The sequence below is a fragment of the Centroberyx gerrardi genome, chromosome 1 (assembly GCF_048128805.1).
Source record: "Centroberyx gerrardi isolate f3 chromosome 1, fCenGer3.hap1.cur.20231027, whole genome shotgun sequence".
NCBI classification, from domain to species: Eukaryota; Metazoa; Chordata; class Actinopteri; order Beryciformes; family Berycidae; genus Centroberyx; species Centroberyx gerrardi.
In genome coordinates, this window is record NC_135997.1 from 22,936,680 (window position 1) to 22,958,635 (window position 21,956).

The 21,956-nt window shown below is 42.3% G+C and overlaps 1 protein-coding gene across 1 annotated transcript in view; it reads left to right on the forward strand.

Annotated features, from left to right (window-relative positions):
- The window catches only part of tln2a (talin 2a), a 94,078-nt gene that overhangs the window by 35,774 nt on the left and 36,348 nt on the right, over positions 1–21,956 (forward strand). The window contains exons 11-29 of the mRNA XM_071910512.2: positions 522–623; positions 1,663–1,739; positions 3,538–3,718; positions 4,082–4,195; positions 4,416–4,524; positions 5,409–5,617; positions 7,450–7,548; positions 8,585–8,752; positions 9,888–10,022; positions 10,448–10,607; positions 13,153–13,319; positions 16,390–16,518; positions 17,519–17,632; positions 17,901–18,014; positions 18,383–18,517; positions 18,989–19,117; positions 19,310–19,412; positions 20,182–20,390; positions 21,702–21,821. Of these exons, the coding sequence (XP_071766613.1) occupies positions 522–623; positions 1,663–1,739; positions 3,538–3,718; positions 4,082–4,195; positions 4,416–4,524; positions 5,409–5,617; positions 7,450–7,548; positions 8,585–8,752; positions 9,888–10,022; positions 10,448–10,607; positions 13,153–13,319; positions 16,390–16,518; positions 17,519–17,632; positions 17,901–18,014; positions 18,383–18,517; positions 18,989–19,117; positions 19,310–19,412; positions 20,182–20,390; positions 21,702–21,821 (2,574 nt within the window). The remainder of the gene's footprint in view (positions 1–521; positions 624–1,662; positions 1,740–3,537; positions 3,719–4,081; positions 4,196–4,415; positions 4,525–5,408; positions 5,618–7,449; positions 7,549–8,584; positions 8,753–9,887; positions 10,023–10,447; positions 10,608–13,152; positions 13,320–16,389; positions 16,519–17,518; positions 17,633–17,900; positions 18,015–18,382; positions 18,518–18,988; positions 19,118–19,309; positions 19,413–20,181; positions 20,391–21,701; positions 21,822–21,956) is intronic.

Here is a 21,956-nt window from a genome sequence, read left to right on the forward strand (position 1 = left end):
GTACAGTTTTTGTACTATATTTTCATTGTTATTTTACACATAAAAAGTCACCAGAATGCAGGAAATAAGGTCTCTGAATCTTAAAATGTTGTGGAGGCGACACCCACACCCCCCGCTTTGGTTTTGAAAATCTCCCTATTTCTGGTCTCTCAATGTTGGCAAGTATGCGCAGACCTCTCTCTCTTTCCCTCCCCATTCTTCCTGAAGTGAAACATATGCACACATATACAAGAGTATGATGGGGGAAACACAGTAGTGTTCTGTGTATTAAAAAAAAAAAAAAGCCTAAAATCTGCCTCAGGCTGGTTATTAGATTAATCTGACGCTCTGTATGTTGCAGCAGTTTGACGTCAACCAACCCAATGTCTACTGTCCTTCTGAAACTAGCAGGCTCCATAGATTCACATTAATCCCTACAGTAAATCCTCTGCCTGTACCCAGAGCAGGCACTGCAGTGGTTGCCTCATAGTCCAGTATGAAATGCATTATGATGATGGGACTGTGTGTGTGTGTGTGTGTAGGACTTTGGAGAGTACCAAGAGAGCTACTACTCGGTGCAGACCACTGAAGGGGAACAGATCTCGCAGCTCATCGCCGGTTACATCGACATCATCCTCAAAAAGGTGAGACATTTTCCTCAAGGGAAGCAGATCAATCATAATGATTCGATATCCTCCTGTGGCAGATAAGTGTAAACCCGAACCTGAACTCGGTGCTGATGCTGGATATAGCTGCTGTATTATAGAACTGCAGTCAGATAAAAAGAAGCACGGCACAACTAGGGACAGGTGGGACAGGTAAGCATGTTGCCAGACGGGTTAGACTGTGCAGTATTATACGCACACACACACACACACACACACACACACACACACACACACACACACACACACACACACACACACACAGTATACTTACTGTAGATATAGTACCATTGTATATCAATATCAGTAAGCTTCTTTTGTAAATGTGCTAGTTCTTTTAAGGTGTGTTTAAAAAGAATACAGAGATTGTTCACAATTTCACATGGGAACTGTAAGTATTTCTTGTTCATTCATTTAATGTTAAATAAAAAATCATAGTCATATGAATAACAATGAAAGTCATAAAAAATACCAATTTTAAGTGGTCATTTGATAAAACATTGATATACTTTGCGACTTTGCTGATTTGCTGAGTATTACTGTGTGACTTCATTTAAAACGGTGTAACACCACTGTTTTAATGAAGCCATTTGAATGATGTGTTACATTGTTGTAAGCACATTATGTATTGGGGAGATTTTCATCAAGTACCTACACAGTAATATTGTGCACTTATACTATCCCATAGCTTAATACACTAGAATATGGCCATTGTAGAGTGAAGTGTTACCCAATAGTTAATTCCATATTCATATTCCATATTCATACTCCATATTCATTCTTCCTGCCAAATATGTGATGCGTGGATGCGAAGTGGAGGGCTTGTGCCTGTGAAGTGGGACAGTATAGGCAGGATGGTTAAGTAGAACAGAGGGTTGTCTTGTGTGTGACTTACTGAATCCCCAGCCAGCCCGTTTGACAGTTGCATCGTTCAGAAGATAGCATCAGGGGAGCTGCTCTAAAATCACTGTGGGTTCCTTTGAAACTAATCTTTGGTGTATTTTTTTCCTTCCTGCAGAAGCAAAGCAAGGACCGTTTTGGACTAGAGGGTGATGAGGAGTCAACTATGCTAGAGGAATCCGTATCCCCTAAAAAGTATGTAAACTACCAGATTGTAATTAACCAAATTGTATCTTTCATTTGAGAAACCAAACCAAAGGAAGAACTACTTGTCACTGCTGGAAACAAATCCCAACTTTCTATAAGCAACTTCAAAACAAAAAAAGCTACTTGAAATGTTCTAGAAAAATAGTATTCTTGTTTAGGTGTAATAACAACAGAGACATTTTTTCACAAGCAAGGTAATAGGAGAAATTTAATTGGAAAGTAACTTGTTCTATAGAGTAATCCTTACAGTAAATCCCCTGGATGTTCCCTGGTCAATCACTGCAGTGCTTCCTTTCCTTATAGTCCAGTATGAGCCGTGGTATAATGAGGGTTTGACTGCTAGCATGATAGCAGAGCACAATATTCATTGCATATTATTCCTGCGAAACACAATATCAGACCAGGTCCTTTTTCAATTGCCTTCTGTGTATTACCCTCCACCGCAGCTCACAGTATATATACATCTTCCAGGACTTCATCTCGCCACATGAACACTTTCTTAGCTGGACTCTATCCAGAAAGATAATCATTATTTGAGAAAATGTCTCTGCACCGGACAAGCAAAAGCTCTATCTGAACATTTCCTGATTAGATGTGTATTAGTTCATTTATCCGCGCTGGCCTCTCAATGCATAACGGAAGCCCTTTTTTCCTGTCTAGCCTCAATTGATATTGCTTTCCCGGTTCCGACCGAGGGAGTATTGGCTACAGTCTTTATTGTTTTTTTCCCTTTTATCTGGGCTAGTGCGCAGGGCCCAAGGCAAAAGTCTTTAATACTGCAAACACACAGGAAACCAAAATCTGGAAGGCCTTGTCTGAGGAATAACAAAACAAGGATTTGTTTCCTGGAAATACACAATGAGAGAGCCTCGCAGTCTCATTCTGCTTTGTGTTAGTGTCCCGTTGTCACAAATGCACACACCCGCACTACACACACACACACACACACACACAAACACACACACAGGCACCAGGGATGTGATCTTTATTTTTTTCTTGATCTTTTTCTTGTTCGCCTTGATCTTTCTTCCTAATGTGCTTTTTTCCTTCTTGTGTTTCTGATCACATCTCTCTCTCTCTCTCTCTCTCTGTCTCTCTCTCTCTCTCTGTCTCTCTCTCTCTCTCTCTCTCTCTCTCTCTCTCTCTCTCCTCTCTCACTCTTAATTTTGGTTTACCTGAATGCTGAAGCAATGATTACACTGAGTTTGTACCACTTACCTACTTATTGAATTTAATGTTGATTATTACCTTTCCTGAATTGCATAGCTGAAATTCAAGGAAATGATAAGCTTACTGTCTGTGCTGTGTATGCAGGTCTTCTACCATCTATTGCCATCTGTATCTCTCTTTCACTTTGTGTGTTTGTCACCGTGTCAGCGCGTCTCTATGACTCTAAAAGGCTTGCTTTGAGTTTAGCGTTGCCACTGACAATGCAACTATAGCAATGCTGTCAACAAAGCAGACATGAACTGACAATTGCTTTTTATGAGTCTGTCCTCACGGCTCACTGAGCTGAAAACCTCAAACATGCACCATTTCTAAAATGACAATGTGATTTGATCGTAGAGTAAATAAATGGAACTCGCCAGATTAATTTATTCTCTCAGAGTTCAGAATTGTTTTCATGCTGTGTGCACCAGGCTACGTAATGTGAAACAAAGGATATTGCAACAACCTGCTCCTAGGTGGTTCAAAGACAAACGTTTACTCCTGAAGTGAGCATTTGATGATTTTATTTTTATGATACTAAAACTGCATGAACTGTCTGTCCTGTGCCTGCGTCCAGGTCCACCATCCTGCAGCAGCAGTTTAACCGGGTGGGTCGGGTGGAGCACGGCTCTGTGGCGCTGCCGGGGGTGATCCGCTCCGGCTCCATTGGCACAGAGTCGCTCAGCGTGGGCACCATGCCATCTGCTCAGCAGCAGATCACTATGGGACAGATGCACCGTGGACACATGCCGCCACTGGTCAGTATAGCAGTATGGCTCTCAGTATAGTGTCTGTTTGATGTTTCATGCACATACCTCTCCATTCAGTGTACAAATGGGGATTCGTCCTAGTAAGAAAAACATTTGTGTCTTACTTGGAGGTGGTTATATAGGACAGTAGTATCCTCATTCTCCCATATGTCGCCTTTTTTTTTTCACCTTGTGGCTGGTGGCTCTACATGCTAACAATTAACTTCACTGCATTATTTACATTTACAAGAATCTCCTCCAAGCTAGGTTTCTGGAAGAAATAACCCACTAAAGAGACTCAAAGAAGACTCCAGACTGCAAAGTAAAGTGAACCTAAATTGATGTTTTGTTTATTCTTTGCTGTATGTCCAGAGTTCGGCGCAGCAGGCTCTGATGGGAACCATCAACACCAGCATGCAAGCTGTGCAGCAGGCCCAGGTTGACCTGGGGGAGGTCGACAACCTGCCGCCGCTGGGACAGGACATGGTACAGTACAGTGCACATGCAAGGGTACACATGTGTACATACACATAGTCTAACCCATCCAGTGATAACAGCCAAAAAACAAAAAGCATACTGAATGCTCCTGGCTGTGCGCAGTGATAATGGTGTTATCTGAAACTGACAGCTAACAGTGTTAGGTGATGCATTTTATGCGTGCAAAGTGATGACTGAAGGTGTTATCTGCTTCTGTCTCTGTGCCTAGGCATCCAAGGTGTGGATCCAGAACAAGGTGGATGAGTCAAAGCATGAGATCCACTCCCAGGTTGATGCCATCACTGCAGGAACGGCTTCTGTCGTCAACCTCACAGCTGGTCAGTGTGCCTGGCACGGCTCAGCAGAATGTGACACGACCGCTATGTTTTTGTTTGTTTTTTTAGGGCATGACTCGGTGAACTCTGATATTACACCACTGGCTCACACTTGCATCTGCAAATAAAATCATGTAACTCATACTTGATAGTAGAGCAAGGCTACAGTATACAATGGCAATGGCATTTTGGTATGACTATTTATGAAGCCGGTGAAAGTCTTAAGACTTGTGCCCAAAATGTAATGAGTAAATTTTAGGCGTGCCATTGTCTGCAGAGGTAACATTAACTGGCCAATTACTGACTTTTAAGCAGAGCTCTGCCATTGATCTGGTATTCATTAACATCACTGTAGATCCTATTTAAAGTCTAATAGCTGACTGTTATCCTGCTGTGGTTTGCTGAACTTTGGGCAATGCTGGCATCCGCTGGCTCAGTGTCACTCTGAGCCGTTCCAAGTTAAAATCACTCGAACAACCGACTAGTTGGTTTTGCAGCCTGCTATCTATGCTTTTGACCAATAAAGATTTGACCTTTTTTTCTTAACCTTTCTCCCCTCAGAGGACTTTCTGCCTATTAGCCAATGTTTAAATGGACTGATGGGTTTACTCTGGGTTTCTAATGGTATCTAGCGGCAAATGTTTGTTGGTTGAATGGGTCGTCCATTTATATAGGTCAGTGAGTCTTGAGGAGACTCACCGGAGAGCACAAGATTCATTAGACTTCATATCAACTTGCTTTCTCTAGTTTTCTTTTATATGTATGATTTTGTCAGCATTTCTCTGACTTTGGCTTTTCTTCTTTTCTTTTTTCAATGTTCTCCTTTCTCTCTCTCTCTCTCATGGCACTTCTCACTCTGTCTTTCCCCCCTTGCACTCTCCCAACAGGCGATCCAACGGACACCGACTACACGGCAGTGGGCTGCGCTATCACCACCATCTCCTCCAACCTGACGGAGATGTCGAAGGGAGTGAAGCTGTTGGCTGCGCTGATGGAGGACGAGGTGGGCGGAGGTAACGACCTGATGAGGGCCGCCAGGACGCTGGCAGGGGCGGTGTCTGACCTGCTGAAGGCAGTGGAGCCCGCCTCCGGAGAGGTGAGCAAACAAACCTCATGTTCAAGCTCAATCTCAAAACTGTGTCAAATTCAGCTCCTTACCAGATCAGTACATGGGCAACCTGGGTATTTCTCAGTCTCTGTTAATTGCTGTTAGTGTTACAACATTGTTAATTCTTTCCATTTTGCTGCTAAGACAGCCAATTAGTTTTTCTTCCCTGCTTAGCCCTTCTTCTGTGTCTGGATCTGACATGTTGAAGGCGGCGGAGCTCAACATGGCTCAATATGTCGAGATCCAAGCGCAGAGGAGATGATGGTGGATGTTTATGTAGAAATTGAAACATGAAAGGAAGTATCACATGACTAAAAACTGTCCACCGTATTCAGCTCCTCTGTTCAGAACCTGCATGCATGTGCCATTTAAAACCACAACAATTATTCACAAAATTGGCTAAAACAAAATGGAGGAATGGAAGGCTTTTGGATAGAATTTCTTTTTTTTTTTGAGAAGGTAGACTGTTGAGAGAGACAGGAAATGGCGAACAATGTGTGAAAGTGTAGCTGATCAGTGAGTCTGGATTTGAGCCCATGCACCAAGCAAGTGGTTTTGCCAGAACAATACAACACACAGATCTATAGATTGATTTACAGTACGTGTCAGGAATTCACTGGGTGCTGATTATAATTCCCCACCTTTATTGAATTTAGAGGGAGAAGGGACATTTTAGTTGCAAATGAGCAAACTTTCCACCATCTCTACTTGAATTGCCCAGATCTTGTGCAGTAAGGGCTTATTCTTTTGTTTCGTACACAATGTTTTGCTCTGTCTGAATTGACAATAACAACCTACAAAGTCAATTAAATCTGCCACCAAGTGATGGGAGGTAGTATCAAGGCCAGACTTGGCAGTGCAGCTCAACCCTCATGAAGCAAGACAATCCAAATGTTTCTTAATAACGTGGCGTCTCTCCTGCTCCTCCAAACTGGGTCTAATTCTATTAATATCCTCTGTTGTTTGCCAGCTCCAGCTAACTACACTGTCCTGGCCGGACTGAACACAGCTGACTGGCAGTCGTGTTGTTTGCTTTGTGTCTTTATGGCAACAGAGCTAGCTATAATAAAAAAAAAAATAGAATACAGGGCAAGGCACTTGTGAATCACACCTGTCCTAATGAATAATGGAGCCTGAGCATCCACTTGCATTGCTGGATCGTAATGTTCCCAACACGGTCCTTTGAGAGTTTGGTATTGGTCCCTCTGTTTACTCGAGGAGCCCTTTTGTTCAGCTATGGAAGAATCATTCAGAGGTTGATGTAGTGTATAGCGCTCAGTCAGTAAGCTGCATAATGTACCAGCTTCTCAAGCCCAGGGTTGTGGACCTATGTCGGTCCTTGGGATGATACCAAGTGGTCCATAGGCTAGTTACACGAAGACCAACTCACAATAAGGTGGCCTCTTTTTAGTGTTAATTGTAATATAAATAGATGTTTATTTTAATAGTGTCTGAGGGTAGCAGTATGATGCCTAGCTCTCTAGTCTTGAAATTGCCTACATGCCCAGCAATGTACATTAGACTGATAGAATGCCCAGAGAAAGAGCGTACTAGTAAACCCTCTACCACACAACTAAGTGTTAAGCCCCATCACTACAGTTATGAGTCCTATATAACACTATGCTTGTATGATAATGTGTTTGCCTCTTTTGTTTTAGTTAAGTTAAGATACAATAAAAAGACATTAAAGTCAGTGAGGCTATTTGAGATACAACATATAGTATGGTAAAACACAGATTATGCACATGCAAACCAGGTTATCTAAATTAAATTCCACATCCTTATGATTTTTTTTTGTGTTTGTGTCGGCGGCCCTGCAGCCCAGACAGACTGTGCTGACGGCAGCAGGCAGCATCGGTCAGGCCAGCGGAGACCTCCTGCGCCAGATCGGAGAGAGCGAGACAGACGAGAGGTTCCAGGTAACGCTGCACCCGCCCCCCCCCCCCTGTCCCATTTATCATCATCGCCCTTAATGCAATATTCCCAGGGAACTAGATCCCCAGCAAATGCCACTGAGTTAATCAAAAGCTCATTGTGACAAGCCAATGGAAGACTGCAGGGATGTTGTCGAAGAACTTTTTTTCATCATTTAACCAGATCCTTTTTTTTTTTGTTTTGTTTGAGTTGAATGCTATAATGTTCTAGCTTTCATATTTGTTATCAGGAGATTTGGCTAAATTATGATTCGATGATGATGGATGTTGTTGTAACAGACTGTGACACACACTTTTTACACAGAGATCAAATCAATTCAATTCAAGCTTTCTTCGGCCTGCCAGCCACAACACACTAGAATGTATTACAGTAAATCAGTCATGTTGATAATGAGCTAGATGTGCAGTACATAGATGCGTTGATGAATAAAATCAGACTGTTGATTGTGCTCTTTCTTGAGTGTAGCAGGTTGGTAAAGATATTTTTAAGATGAACGTGCAATGTGGGGACAGCACTTGCTATTCCTGCTCATGATGAGACGACACATCACTTAAATGTCAGATTTCTGTGAAATTTATCTCACATCCCAGTCGGCTCCGTCTCAGCTCAGTTACAAAATGCAAATGTAACCCTTAGTTCCGTTATACATTCCCCAATCAATTTGCATTGCCACAAGGTATCAGCAAATACAGCAGCAGACACAATCCTATAACAATTGCACTGAGCTCCCTCACTTCATTTAGCCCATGCACAATAAACAGCCTTTAGTGATATTGAATGTTTTACTTCAGTGCACCTGCAGCAATACTATTACCATCCAAACGGCACAATCATTTTTCCCTCTTGTGCCACTTATGAGCCGTTTATGAGGATGGGATGGAAACAAGTTGACATACATGATGAGCATGTTTTGATAGACAGTGTTGTGATGAGCTGTGCTGAGGATAGACCATGCAGATAGATCATTTTGTTAATGAGGTGGATTATGGGATTCTGTCCTCTTTGCCCCCTGTTGTCCAGGACGTGCTGATGAATCTGGCCAAAGCAGTGGCCAACGCGGCAGCCATGTTGGTGCTGAAGGCCAAGAACGTGGCCCAGGTGGCCGAGGACACCGTGCTTCAGAACCGGGTCATCGCTGCCGCCACCCAGTGCGCCCTGTCCACCTCCCAGCTGGTGGCATGTGCCAAGGTACAGGAATATTGCTTATAGGACATTCACATCATGTGAATGTGATCAACCAAAATTATCATGATTGTTTTCTGCATTGCTGTGCATGTTGTGGATTCCTCAACGCTACAGCAGGAAACACGAGGCTCATTTCAATAAAGGTTCACTATACACAGCAACACAAATGTTAACTTGTTTAATTATCCAGTGTTGCAAGTGCAAGTAAGATGGCAGCTTGTGTGACCTTTGGTGAATTGTGTGGATATTATACAAATACATGGAAATGACACCCTGGTTTTCTTTGCTAATAGAGTAAAACCATTTCAAAGTAGCTACACATGCTACTTTTTAACCATTTGTTAGTTATGTCAGATCTGTTTGATGAGTCTTTATATATTATACACATCAAGGTGTTTTTTTTTTATAGTCTCAGACTTGTCTACTGCTATAGAAATGTATTCATGATGAGTGTTTTGGGGGTTAAAATGTATTAAATACCCTGCGCCCTCATCATATTTGCACATTTAATTGAGAAGCCCACATGTATCTCATTAGGTTAAATGCCCTCCTGGCTACTAATCTAAATAGTTGCACTTACTAATCACTTCCTCACCTCTGTCTGCATTGCAGTGTGACGAGAACCATCTGCTAAATCCCTTTCAAGAATTCTCGCTTTCTCTCTTCTTTCGCTCGTTATGTCTGAAATGTGATTTACGCGATTTTACGATCAAGTGGTGTTCATACCGATTTTTTAAATTGCGTGTTGAGGTTTGAGTCAGGTTGTGGAAGTAAATAACTTTATGAACCGACACGGCATCTACACGCTAGAATGCAGTTGTTGCTGTCAAGCGTCTATTGCATTCCAAGTTCAATCCCCAAAACTTTATTTCTGTTTCCTTTACTAAATGTTTGAAAAACAGTAGACAGTGGGAAAAAATCTGGTCCAAAGGCTGGGCCTTCCCATGAGTGATTCATTTCCACCATGTGATGCCATCACTGTCTCTCTGTCTTTCTTCTTCTCTCTCAAACTCACTCTGGAGATGAACTTGAACTTCATCCCGTTTCTGTCTCTCTCCATCCTGTATTAATTTCTCTCCCGTTCCCTGTCGTCGTGTCTCACCCCCCTCTCTCTCCATGCCCTCCTGCCTTCCTCTAGGTGGTGAGTCCCACCATCAGCTCCCCGGTTTGCCAGGAGCAGTTAATCGAGGCTGGGAAGCTGGTGGATCGCTCGGTGGAGAGCTGTGTCCAGGCCTGCCTCTCGGCCACAGAGGACGGCGAGCTCCTCAAACAGGTCAGTTCTCAAACCCCCGGGCAGAGGGAAAATGGGTTTTGTTTTTGTGTTTTTCTCGACTCTATATAGCAAAGACCTGGCTTGATTGCTCTGGAGACCAAGGGTGCCCTTTATTTTTTTCTTTCTTTGGCTCAGAAAATGACAAGTCACGACACAACAGTACTGTGTGGTTTAGTTTCTCAAGCAGGAGCAGTTTTAACACCAAGGGCACCCAAACAGACAGGGGTTTTTTGTGTATTTTTGTTGTACGAATCAGTAAGTAGGAACAGTCTGACGGTTTGTTCTGAAGCAGTTGTTCACAAGCTTTCAGCAACACTACAACAGTTTGTTTTTTTTTGGTCACCATTTGTGCAGGTTTTAAGGTACCGGCACGCGTCTTAAGAAGTCCGTCTCTAACACTGATGCACATGTCATGTCTTTTGAAGGTGAGCGCAGCAGCCAGTGTGGTGAGCCAGGCCCTGGGCGATCTCCTGCAACATGTCCGACAGTACACGTCCCGGGGAGAGCCCATCGGGCGCTACGACCAGGCCACAGACACCATCATGACCGTCACCGAGAGCATCTTCAGCTCTATGGGAGACGCAGGTGAGTCCGAGGGAGAATGCAGCCTGGAGATCAAAAGTAAAGAGATGAGGAGAGGAAGGGGCCTAGTGGCATTGGTTGGCTTATAGAGGAAAGGCCCTCACAAACATTATCATCATAACATTAACATCAGAAGCTAAGAAGCCTTCCAGCCTCCTATCTGTTTTTCATGTGATAAAATAAGTCAGTTTGTTTCAGATTAAGTAACCACATACACTCATTATGTTAAACATGTAAATTAATTGGCCTCTAATTGAAAATGAACTTCTGAATTGAAAGCAGTCATAGTTTTCATATTCGCAGCAAATACAACAATCCAACTACCTTTCAGTCAGAATATAAACAGAGATTGAAACAGTCCCTATATAATAATTTCTAGGGGAAAAAATGCCAAAAAACTACAAAGGATAAACACAAGAGATCGATTCACATGACTAATTTTGTTTAGCGTCATGTAAGCAGTCTTAAACCGGTCATATTGTTGGTACTTAGGTCCAGTCAAAAAAATACATAACCTGCACATGTCTGACCCGACCAAGATTTGAGCTGAACTTGGCCAAGACTCCACCTGAACCTAGCCAACCCTGACTCACTACTCCTATAAACCGACCCAAACCCAACCTGGAGATTTCCACACAGATTTGGCATAATTGCGGGTCTTATTGTCATGCAATGAAATTCAATCTGAAATTTGCTCAAAATTCGACCTGCCTGACTCATACATCTTAAAGATTGATTTGAAATTGGCCGAACCAGGGGCAAAACAATAGAACCTGTTAATTTGGGGTGACGCAGAGAGAGAAGGAGAGCTCAGAAAAGTTGAATCTAAATATGTGAAAGTTTGCTTGCTGTGGGTAGAGGCGGTCCTAAAGTTCACGGTCTCTGAGTCGATGTCTGTATCAGCTCCCTTCAACCCGTCTACTCTTCAGAGAGACTGGTGTGATGGCTGGGTTGAATGGATTGCTGTCAGCGTTGGCGAAACCACAGAGAAAAGCTGACAGTGATGTTAACAAGTCTGACAGCACAGAAGGATGAAGAGAGAGGGATGTGGAGAGAATGTCCTGGCCCAGCGGTCTGAAGTTTAGCCGTATTGATTGGCTTGATAGACAAGTTGAATTGCTGTTTTCACTGAGGCTCGAATACACGCAGCCAGTTGGAGAATACCGGCTTTGAACCAGTGTCAAATATGTGGGGCTGGTTATGTCACACCTGGCAGCCGGGTACAAAAATGAAGTGGGGGGAAAAAAAGAATGAATCCTTCTGTAGTTGAGTGTTGGCAGATCAGCTGGTACATTCACATGAATTATAGAGGCTTACTGCCAGATACTTTTTGCTGTATGCCAAGTCTGCTTTGACAAAGAGAATATAGGCACCAATCCTCTTTCATCCCTATTTTCTTACCTCATTAGTGTGATTCAAAGAATATTTTCAGAGGGAATAGCAAATTCTAATTCTGCACTAGAGCTGGTGGATTGGTCAACTGCAATTGGTTTCCCCCTCATCTTCACAACTTGATCCTCGGATCTTGATCAACCAATCACCAAGGGGCGTAATGATTATCCGATTCGAATTGGGGAGACATCACTGTGGTACGTCAGTGCCAAGACACAGCTGTACCAATTCAAACGAGTTAAAGCCGTTTGTTTCTTTTGCATCTTTCTTTCTCCCTCCACTCTGCCAGTTATGTTATACAGGTGCATTGCCTGTATTTAATGCTAATGACATTATCATGCTAACATTGAAATTTCTGTTTCATAGGTGGATAATACTGATTACCACATGATTTTTTTCCCCCAACCAAAGTCAAAATAACAAGTGAACTCTGCATCTCTCTTCATGACACTGCATCAAATCGTATCAAATCAAAAATGAATGCAGTCATATTGACCTGCTCTTGTATTGCATCACTAGCTCTGTACCAAGATTCATGTCAAATCGGGAGGAGAGATTCATATCCTACAATCACCCACTGTGCAAAACATGACTGCAAAGGCAATCAAATTCTTGCTAACTTGCACACACAATAAAACCCATCAAGCAAATAGTTTTGAACATTGTTCTACATTGTAAGTGGTTAAAGAAATGTAAATGGAGATTTTTTTTATTTTTTTTTTGCTTTTATTACAAATTATTCCATGGAAATGAAGCCTACTAGATTGTTGTCCTTGGTGGCAAAGTGATAAAATTGAATAATTAAAGAGTAACTAAACTCCAAATCCAAATCTGTGTAAAGTCTGACATCCAACGGTAAAATCCATCGCTGCTGGGTGATGTCACCATCTGCTCTACTATATAAAAGGTAGTAAAGATCAGCCAATAGCAGATGGCAATTTCAGTAACTTGGTTTATACCATTAGATGTCAGGTTTAGGGTTTGGGTTATTCTTTAAGTTAAAAGATAATGTGAGAAATTCTGGCTACACAAGTCAATAATCTTTGGCCATTCTGCTTGTGTTTCACTTTGTCCCTCTGCCTCACATACTCACAATCTCTCTCATTACTCATTCACTAACTCATTTGCTGACAATTTAATCCCCCCCCCCTCCCAGGAGAGATGGTTCGTCAGGCGCGGGTGCTGGCCCAGGCCACCTCAGACCTGGTTAACGCCATGAGGTCTGACGCCGAGGCAGAGATCGACGTCGACAACTCCAAGAAGCTGCTGGCTGCTGCCAAACTGCTCGCCGACGCCACCGCTAGGATGGTGGAGGCCGCAAAGGTAAGCGGGGTGTGAGTTTTTTGTTTGTTTTTTTACTTAATTTTTGTTGACAAAAAGCAGTAAGCTGAGATAGACGAGGCGCTACTGTAAAATAAGCTTCATTCCATTCACAGAATACGTTTAAAAATATACCTTTCCATTATGCATCCAGTGCACCCAAGGAGTGTCCCTGACAGCTTTTGTTTTAATCAGAGCAGTGGCATTTCTTACGCTAAACCCCCAGATTAAGATCCAGACAGCTGGATTTTGCTTTTCTGGTACAAACAAGGTGACCTTTTCAACGGCTGCACGGGGGAAAGAAACAGAGCCGTATGTCCCTGGAGGTGTGTGTGTTCGACAGAGACACGAGTGTATGTGTCTCATCCTTATTGAGTCTTTGTGTCTGTGTAAATGTGAAGATAAAATCAGGTGTGAATCACGTAAGTGTAAAAACAAAAAAAAAATCTGTGGTTCTGTTAAACCAAACTTGCCAACATAGACAAGTTGTTAATTATTTAATAGTTGTTAAAGATGGCCGTGTGGGAAGGGATTCTGCTTGGTTTTGTTGACATGGTGGTTTTTCTGATAAAAGATGACCTTTTAAATTGTCTACAGTAAAAATTAGCTCATGCGCAGAATTTAAGACCATAAGCCCAGTGTCAATAGTCCAAAATCATGGAACAGTTTCACCAAATCAATATTTTCTATAGTGGCATTGTTTGATCCTAGACGAGAAGTCAACTGCTTGTTGGTGTGTGTGTGTGTGTGTGTGTGTAGCTTTGAGGAAGATGACAACTTGGCTATGACGAGGTTGGTTTGGTTCTTACTGGAGTCATCAGTTTTTAAATTGAGCAATGGCCGGTTACTATTTATTAAATGGCATTTGGTTCCTGATTTGAATAGCACCAGTGTTTGGACTGAAATGATTTATCAACAGATTATTCTTACAGCTCCAGCTTGGAGTGCAGTATGATTGGGAGTAAGAAGATATCAAATGAAAGGGAGGTTTAGCTTGCCATTCACCCAATCCCCCTCTATACGTATGTATTTATCTCATTACATCTCTGTCTACATCTATCTCATCATCTGTCTACTGAATCACAGACCGATATTAATAGCTCTCCCCTTCCACCGCGAAAGTTAAATGAGGCCCTACCTTCCAGCTGGTTAGAAGTGTTTGATGCCAGATTAATCACCGTCACAGCTATATCTTTATCTGTGTCAATGCTGAGACCTGGGCCAGCCGTTGCCTGGGTAACTTATTTAGTGAGCCGATAGCGGAGCGAGATGTGTGTAGTCAACCTTAAATGCTTTATTTATCTTAGTTTATGAAGACGGAAAAAAGATGGGGAAGTGAGTAACACGAGCTGGGACTACCCAAGTGTGTTGCAAGTGTGTGGTGTAGATTTGGCTGTTGTTGTGTAGTTAAATTTAAGGGTTATTTGCTTGACCACTGTATGTATTGACCATGTGTTTGTGCACATTGTAATGGATCATGCTTCTTAATGTGTTTCTCTTGAATTCTGTCAGAATTAGTTTGCTGCTAGTTGTTTCTCTGACCCTGCCCTTGGAGCAGGATCTCTACACACTGTTTACTTATAAAATTCGAATTAATTATATAACTATTGAGTATATTGAAACTCTGACAGGTATGTACATTGTATCAGTAAAACAAAGGCCTGGCTTTGTCGAGGCTCGTTCTCCATGTTGAATCGTCACTCCCTCCAGAAATCAGCAATTTTTAGTAATTCTTCAAATTAGCTGTTCCATGTAAATATTGCAAGCAGTTGCCAACAGGCAAATGACAGCAAAAAAGTCCTTTGCCACTGTCATTTTACTGCAAATGATGATGGAAAATAAAGCAAACTGTCTTGCAGTTTCTCAAAAAGGCTGCAACAAAACCAAGCATTTTCAGACACTTTAATTACAGCAAAATGAGTTTTTGCTATATGTACACTCATGTACTGCCTTGTTAACAGTAATGTCCTGTGCTATCTGTAGTGACTTCTTACATGAGCAGTTATGGGGTTAACATAAACATTACCTCAGTGACATGTATTTTTAGTTACACACGCACACACACCTCTGTGCTGCTGCAGGTGAAGCTACTCAGCTCCCAGATAATTAACCTAATGGCAGCGGGCTTAGCCTTTCTCTCCATGGCTGCTCACAACAACAATAGGAGACATGGAGGCTCTAAGTGATATTGGTCTTGAGTGAACCCAGGGAGCTGTTGTACACACAGGGCACGGCTAGCTCTGTAAACCCAAAGATAAAGAGACTAGAGCTGCATGTTTATATGAATATGAAGCATCTCTTGACATTCAGCCATCAACAAGGCACTGATTGCTAGAATGGAGAGGAGCTGCAGCTGAAATGTAACATGAGTTTGAGTGCAGTGATTGTTACGTCTGATTGGGTTTTCTGAGATTATATGTATGTGGTTGTGTGTGTGTACTGCTGCTCGTTTCAGTAGGTGTGTATGATGTGATGGATACTAACGTGCTACTCAGGAACATGTTAAGTAATGCTGTTGCTTTTCTAAGAAACATGAAGTACAACAAATTACTATTACGATTTTAGTAATATTGGTTACAATGAAAGAGTGAGGCCTGTTCCTGACAGACAAAGTGAGGGAATCTGATAAAGTCTCTGAGGAAGCCGGGGAATATCAGGGAATCTTTCGACTGGGTCACTTTACCAGAATGTATTTTTTACAACTTGATTAAGGCATTCATTGCATTAGACTGTGTTTTTCAGTTTTTTTCCACAGCAAGACCAGCTATTGTGGAAACCAAACTGGTTATCCCTTTACAACTTTTCTGAGCTGAAAAATGACTGTAACAAACCAGGAGGAATAAAATGTTTGGTTCATGGTGGCACTCTGACCTAGTTATGGGAAAGTCATGGAAAAATCATGTAATTTTACATCAGGGTGGGAACCCTGTAATAAGTAAAGTAATATTACTTTTTTGAGTAATAAGCTCACCTCTTTGTGTGTGTGTGTGTGTGTGTGTGTGTGTGTGTGTGTGTGTTTATGTATTATGATCTATATATGGTTTCTGATCTGTGAGCCTGTGTGTTTTGTCAGGGCGCGGCGGCGTACCCAGAGAACGAGGACCAGCAGCAGAGGCTGAGGGAGGCTGCTGAGGGGCTTCGTGTCGCCACCAACGCTGCTGCTCAGAACGCCATTAAGAAGAAACTCATCAACAGACTGGAGGTCAGTGATGCTAGCTGAACCTCTGCCTGGATCCAGTATCCTGAGCGGCTTGTCGGCCATATCCTCTTTTTCAAACTTTGAGCCAAGTGAAATGGCTACAGTTACAGTTAACCAGAGGAGTGAGAATCAAATACATTGAAAATATTTAGAAGAAAACATGAGGATTGCTAGGTTTATCTTTCAGGCAAGTTTCAAAAAGGAAGTCACTAATATCTTAGAGGGTTGGACTGGTTGAAGTGGGTCAGACCTGGGAAAAATACTCATCTAACTCCAACAGGGATTGAAAGGTTTTTTTGACCTAGCCCTGTAGGGTTGTTTCACTCACTGCTCCATTCCATTTCCAAAACAATTTTCATCTTCTATATGGGTCAGGATTTATGGGTCTTACAGCCTTTGTTAGACAGGTTACAAGCAGTTTAGTCCCCTGTCCTGTCGTATTCCGTAAAGATGCACTATGCTCGTTTTATTGTTATTAGTAGTAGTAGCTGTAGGATTAGCAGTATTATTTTACTATAATTTATTTGTTTTGAATACACAATGTGCAAGACCTTATTTTGAACTTGAACATCTAAGGATAATTTTATTTGTGCTCTGTTTCCACTCGCATAAATGCATTTTTAATATACAATTGTTGAATAAAATATCCATGCAGCTTACATTCCCTGAAGCGCTTTTAGTTTTCCATCCTGTGGATTGGAATTGGGGAAATGTAAAGAAAATGAAGACATTTCTAGAAATGCTCAGCACCAGGATTTGAAGTCGCTGACTGCCGACCCCGCAGTAGATTCTTCAAATATCCAGCCTCAAAAACAGAACTGCGACCTGAAAAGCCTTGGCTTTAAATGGAGACATTCAGAGAGAGTGGTACAGAGACAGAAAGAGAGCCATAAGTAAAAAAGATTGTGTGTTTTTACATGTGCATATGTGTGTGTGGGTTTAAACTGAACACCTCTATTCTACCCATGTCTATATTGTGTGTGTGTGTGTGTGTGTTCCTCAGAATGCTGCCAAGCAAGCTGCGGCTGCAGCCACGCAGACCATTGCTGCCTCTCAAAACGCTGCCGCCTCCAACAAGAACACTGCTGCCCACCAGCAACTGGTGCAGAGCTGTAAGGTGAGGCAGAGCACTGATAGGAGGGGTGCAATGCACTAAGGTTTTTTTTATGTGTTTTTTCCTCACTCTTTTTCTTTGATATCCTCATTACATCCTGTTTTATAGACTGGCTGAAAGTCACTGTGTTGTGCTCATCCAAATTGCTTACTTGATGATGATGTGTGGTATAGTATGATGATGTAAAATTATTTTATTCTGAAGCTGTTATTTACCTGGTGACTTGTGTGTGTGTGTGTGTGTGTGTGTGTGTGTGTGTGTGTGTGTGTAGGCAGTGGCAGACCACATCCCACAGCTAGTCCAGGGGGTGCGAGGCAGTCAGGCCCAGCCAGAGGACCTCAGTGCGCAGCTGGCCCTCATCATTGCCAGCCAGAACTTCCTACAGGTACAAAACACACACACACACACACACACACACACTCCACTTCTTCTTTTTGTCCCCACACCACCTTGCACTGGGAACCAGGCTGAAGAAAATATGAATAGTGTTTCTGCCATGTGGGGACCCATCAGAAATAGGCCTGTAACCTCTTTTTGGTGTAATCATGTAGTTAAAGAAGCAGTGTTGTGGGATTACATGATGAGCACCTCAGTGGCACCCCATAGCTGCTGCAGTGGGTGGGTCTCCCCCGATGCCCGTTGGTGCTCCGACACATCAAGCATCTCAATTGGTTCTGGAACATGTATCTTTTATTCAAAATTTTAAACATTTTTATTCAAAAGTCATTCCCACCTTTCTTTCCCACTCTGCAGCCCGGCAGTAAGATGGTGACATCGGCGAAGTCGTCTGTTCCCACGGTGACGGACCAGGCTGCAGCCATGCAACTGGGTCAGTGTGCCAAGAACCTGGCCACCTGCCTGGCTGAGCTCAGGACTTCTGCACAGAAGGTAGAGCACAGACGCACACAGGCACTTGCATGTGGCAATGCATGCAGGAAGACACGGACTTACACATGTACACAAACAAACACATACTGTACATGTATGCACAAGCCCAGTGTTTAGGCTTTAGGTTTAGGTTTTATTTATTTGCACCATGAAAGAAAAACAATAAAGACAATACAAAACAAAAAAAAAAGGGCATGTGCCGGAGAGGTTTGAAACCCAAGTGGGCTTATAAACCTCACCGATAAAATAAAATTATATGATACAGTATATACAAGTAGCAGGTAGATACTCTTGACAGACATTTAAGTGTCATTGAGAGACATTGACAGAATTTAAAGTCACACTGAAATGACCTTTTTTGCCTTTTTAGCTCATTCAAACTATCACACCTATTTGATAATTTATGCCCAAAGAAATTTTGTATTTTTATGTCAAAATCTCATTACTTTTACTTCCTGCTGTGTTTTGTAGGCTCATGAAGCCTGCGGCCCCATGGAGATCGACTCTGCGCTCACTGCAATCCAGACCCTGAGAAGTGAGCTACAAGATGCCATGCTGGCTGCTGTAAATGGACAACTGAAACCGCTACCTGGAGAATCGGTAAGGGTCATTTCAGAGCCATACGGTCATCTCAAGACTCATTCTTCCACACATTGTATTGAAAATAGCAGCTACTGTGAGCTATTCAATCAAGCTATTCAGTGGACATCTACTACTAGATCATTCTGCAGCATACCGTTTTGTGTATACTCTTCTTTACTTATGTGAAGCTAATTTTCCATTTTCCTGCAGTTGGAGAAGTGTGCTCAGGACCTGGGCAGCACCTCTAAGTCAGTGGGATCCTCTATGGCTCAGCTGCTAACTTGTGCTGCACAGGGAAACGAACACTACACAGGTAGGAGCTGCTATTATATTGACCTTGGCAAAAATATTTTTCAAAATGGTTTTAACACATTTGAACTACTTGAGGTGAGACTGAATTATCTTGACCCATTATACAGCCTCAAAACTTTAGAGTAAGTGCTTCTTAGGTATTCACTGGATATTTTTCCCAGCTGGCTCCCAGTCTCTCATAGTGTTCATCAAATAGATTGCTTTGTGCAATACAATAAAGATAGTTTGTTTTTAAAAACTAGCAAAAAGGGAGATTTTTTTTATTACCTTTTAATGTCCTTGGTTGAATTCAGCACATTGCCAAGTTGAAACTCTCCATAGCAACTGAGGAGAAATGTTCCTATCGGCTGGAGCCCATGTTACTTTCCTTAAGTAATCTTGTAAACTGCAGCATCTAATATGGCTTGATTCAATTTGTTTTATCCCATTCAACTGATGTGTTTTAAGTGAAATGTCACATTTCTCCAGGGACTGGCATTGTTAGTTACTGCCTCTTGGACCAAATTACATTTCGTAGGAACTCTTGGTTGCGACACACGTTTGTCAAAACAGAGAAACTACTTTTTATACATTAAATCAACATCCCATACAATTAGATGTCAGTGTGTGTGATTTGAAAATTGGTGCGCAATAGTAACATATAATCCTGAATTATCAAAGCTGTGTAAGTTGTCTGTGATACATTACTTTTGCTGACTGTAGTTGCTGTCTGCCACATCTCCATTCACACTTGCTCTCTCCTGTCCGGTGGCCTCTGCTCCTGTGTGTAGGGATAGCGGCCCGGGAGACGGCCCAGGCCTTGAAAACACTGGCCCAGGCGGCCCGGGGTGTCGCCGCTTCCACCACAGACCCCAAGGCCGCCGCCGCCATGCTGGACTCGGCTCGTGACGTCATGGAGGGCTCGGCGCTTCTCATCCATGAGGCCAAGGAGGCATTGATTTCCCCCGGAGACGCCGAAAGCCAGCAGAGGCTGGCGCAGGTGAGATGGATTAGAGTAGCCTGGGGTACACAGTCTAGTCTGTTTTGCCCACCATGGTCGACTCTGAGGCTGTTTTGGTAACCTAATACAGATTAACAAAGCTCTGTCCAATAAACAAGATACTTGTGAGTTCATGTGACTTTTGTTTACAAGCCCTGGTTTGCTTGTAATTGGCAGTGCGAACCTGAACAACCCAAATACAAAAATGTAAAGTAAACTTGCCCACTATGGTTCGGAACAAAAAAATGAACTGTGGGTGTGATCGCACCCTTAAACAGCCACTTGTGTGCTTAATTAATTTGAAGAATCATTTAATAGTATTATGTATATGTACATTTTTATTAGTGTGTTTTATTTTGTATTGATTAAAGTGTGTTGTTAATTAAGGACTCTTGGAATAGTAGCCAATTTGGGCTAAAAGAGATCCTAATAAAAAATCTGACTAACACTGGGCTCTATGTCTTCAACGAGCCAGGTTTACATAGAATTGAAGGGTTGTGACTTTTTAAAGGGTAGTTAAACAGGGCCTGTTTGTTTTGAAATAATTAAACTGGCAGCCATGTAAGATTATAGGGTAGGGTAAAGGTCAGCAGTCTTTCCCAGCAGAGCGCCATCTGATTCCCAAGATAATTTTTTATTAGATGTTGGACAAAGTATGAGCCAGGTAAACGGCTAAATCTGCTTAGTACATGAAACCGAACACCTGTCAAATACAGCAAGGAATTCTTATAATAAACTGAGTGGCAGGTTTTCAGCCCAAGTGCATCAATTATTTATGCCTTGTCCTCCTCATATTCTCTCCACAAAATGAATAAAATATGCGTTTCTTGATGGCAATGTAGAGAAATTAATAAGGGGATCAGAAAAACAACGGATGTGTTTGTCATCTTGAAAATGAGAAGCAAATAATATTTTTCTTCGTCATAAATGGATATGGGATTCAAAGTGGAGTTCATTAAATACGCTTACGCTGCTCTTTTAAATTATTATCTCAATGAAACGCTTCACTCTGGTCCCTTTCATGTTGTCATGTGCTTCTGTTTTGGCAGTCGGTAATGTGTTTTGTTGCGCGCCCAAAGGGACACACAGACATATTGGTTGGCATCTGTAAGAAACACAAGTGCAAATTGGTGACATCAATTATTCTGCACTGCTGCCTGGCTCATTAGCATTTTGGATTCCGATTTCTAGCTCAGCACAGGCAATTCAGGATCATGTCAGTTCGCCTGTACGTACCGTTCACACACACATACTCGAGCTCACCTGTATACATCATCTCACCCACCTACACCTCCCTGCTCTGTGCTCCAGGTGGCCAAGGCCGTGTCCCACTCCCTGAATAACTGCGTCAACTGTCTGCCCGGCCAGAAGGACGTGGACATGGCTCTCAAGAGCATCGGGGAGGCCAGCAAGAAGCTGCTGCTTGAGACTGTGAGTCGGGCTGTGAATCATTATTATGATACTTGGGTCACAATATAGGTTTATTACAACTGTTGCTCTTAAGCAATGCGCCAAATTGTATTATGATTTTATGCTGTAACATTCTGTTTTTCTTTCAGTTCTCTA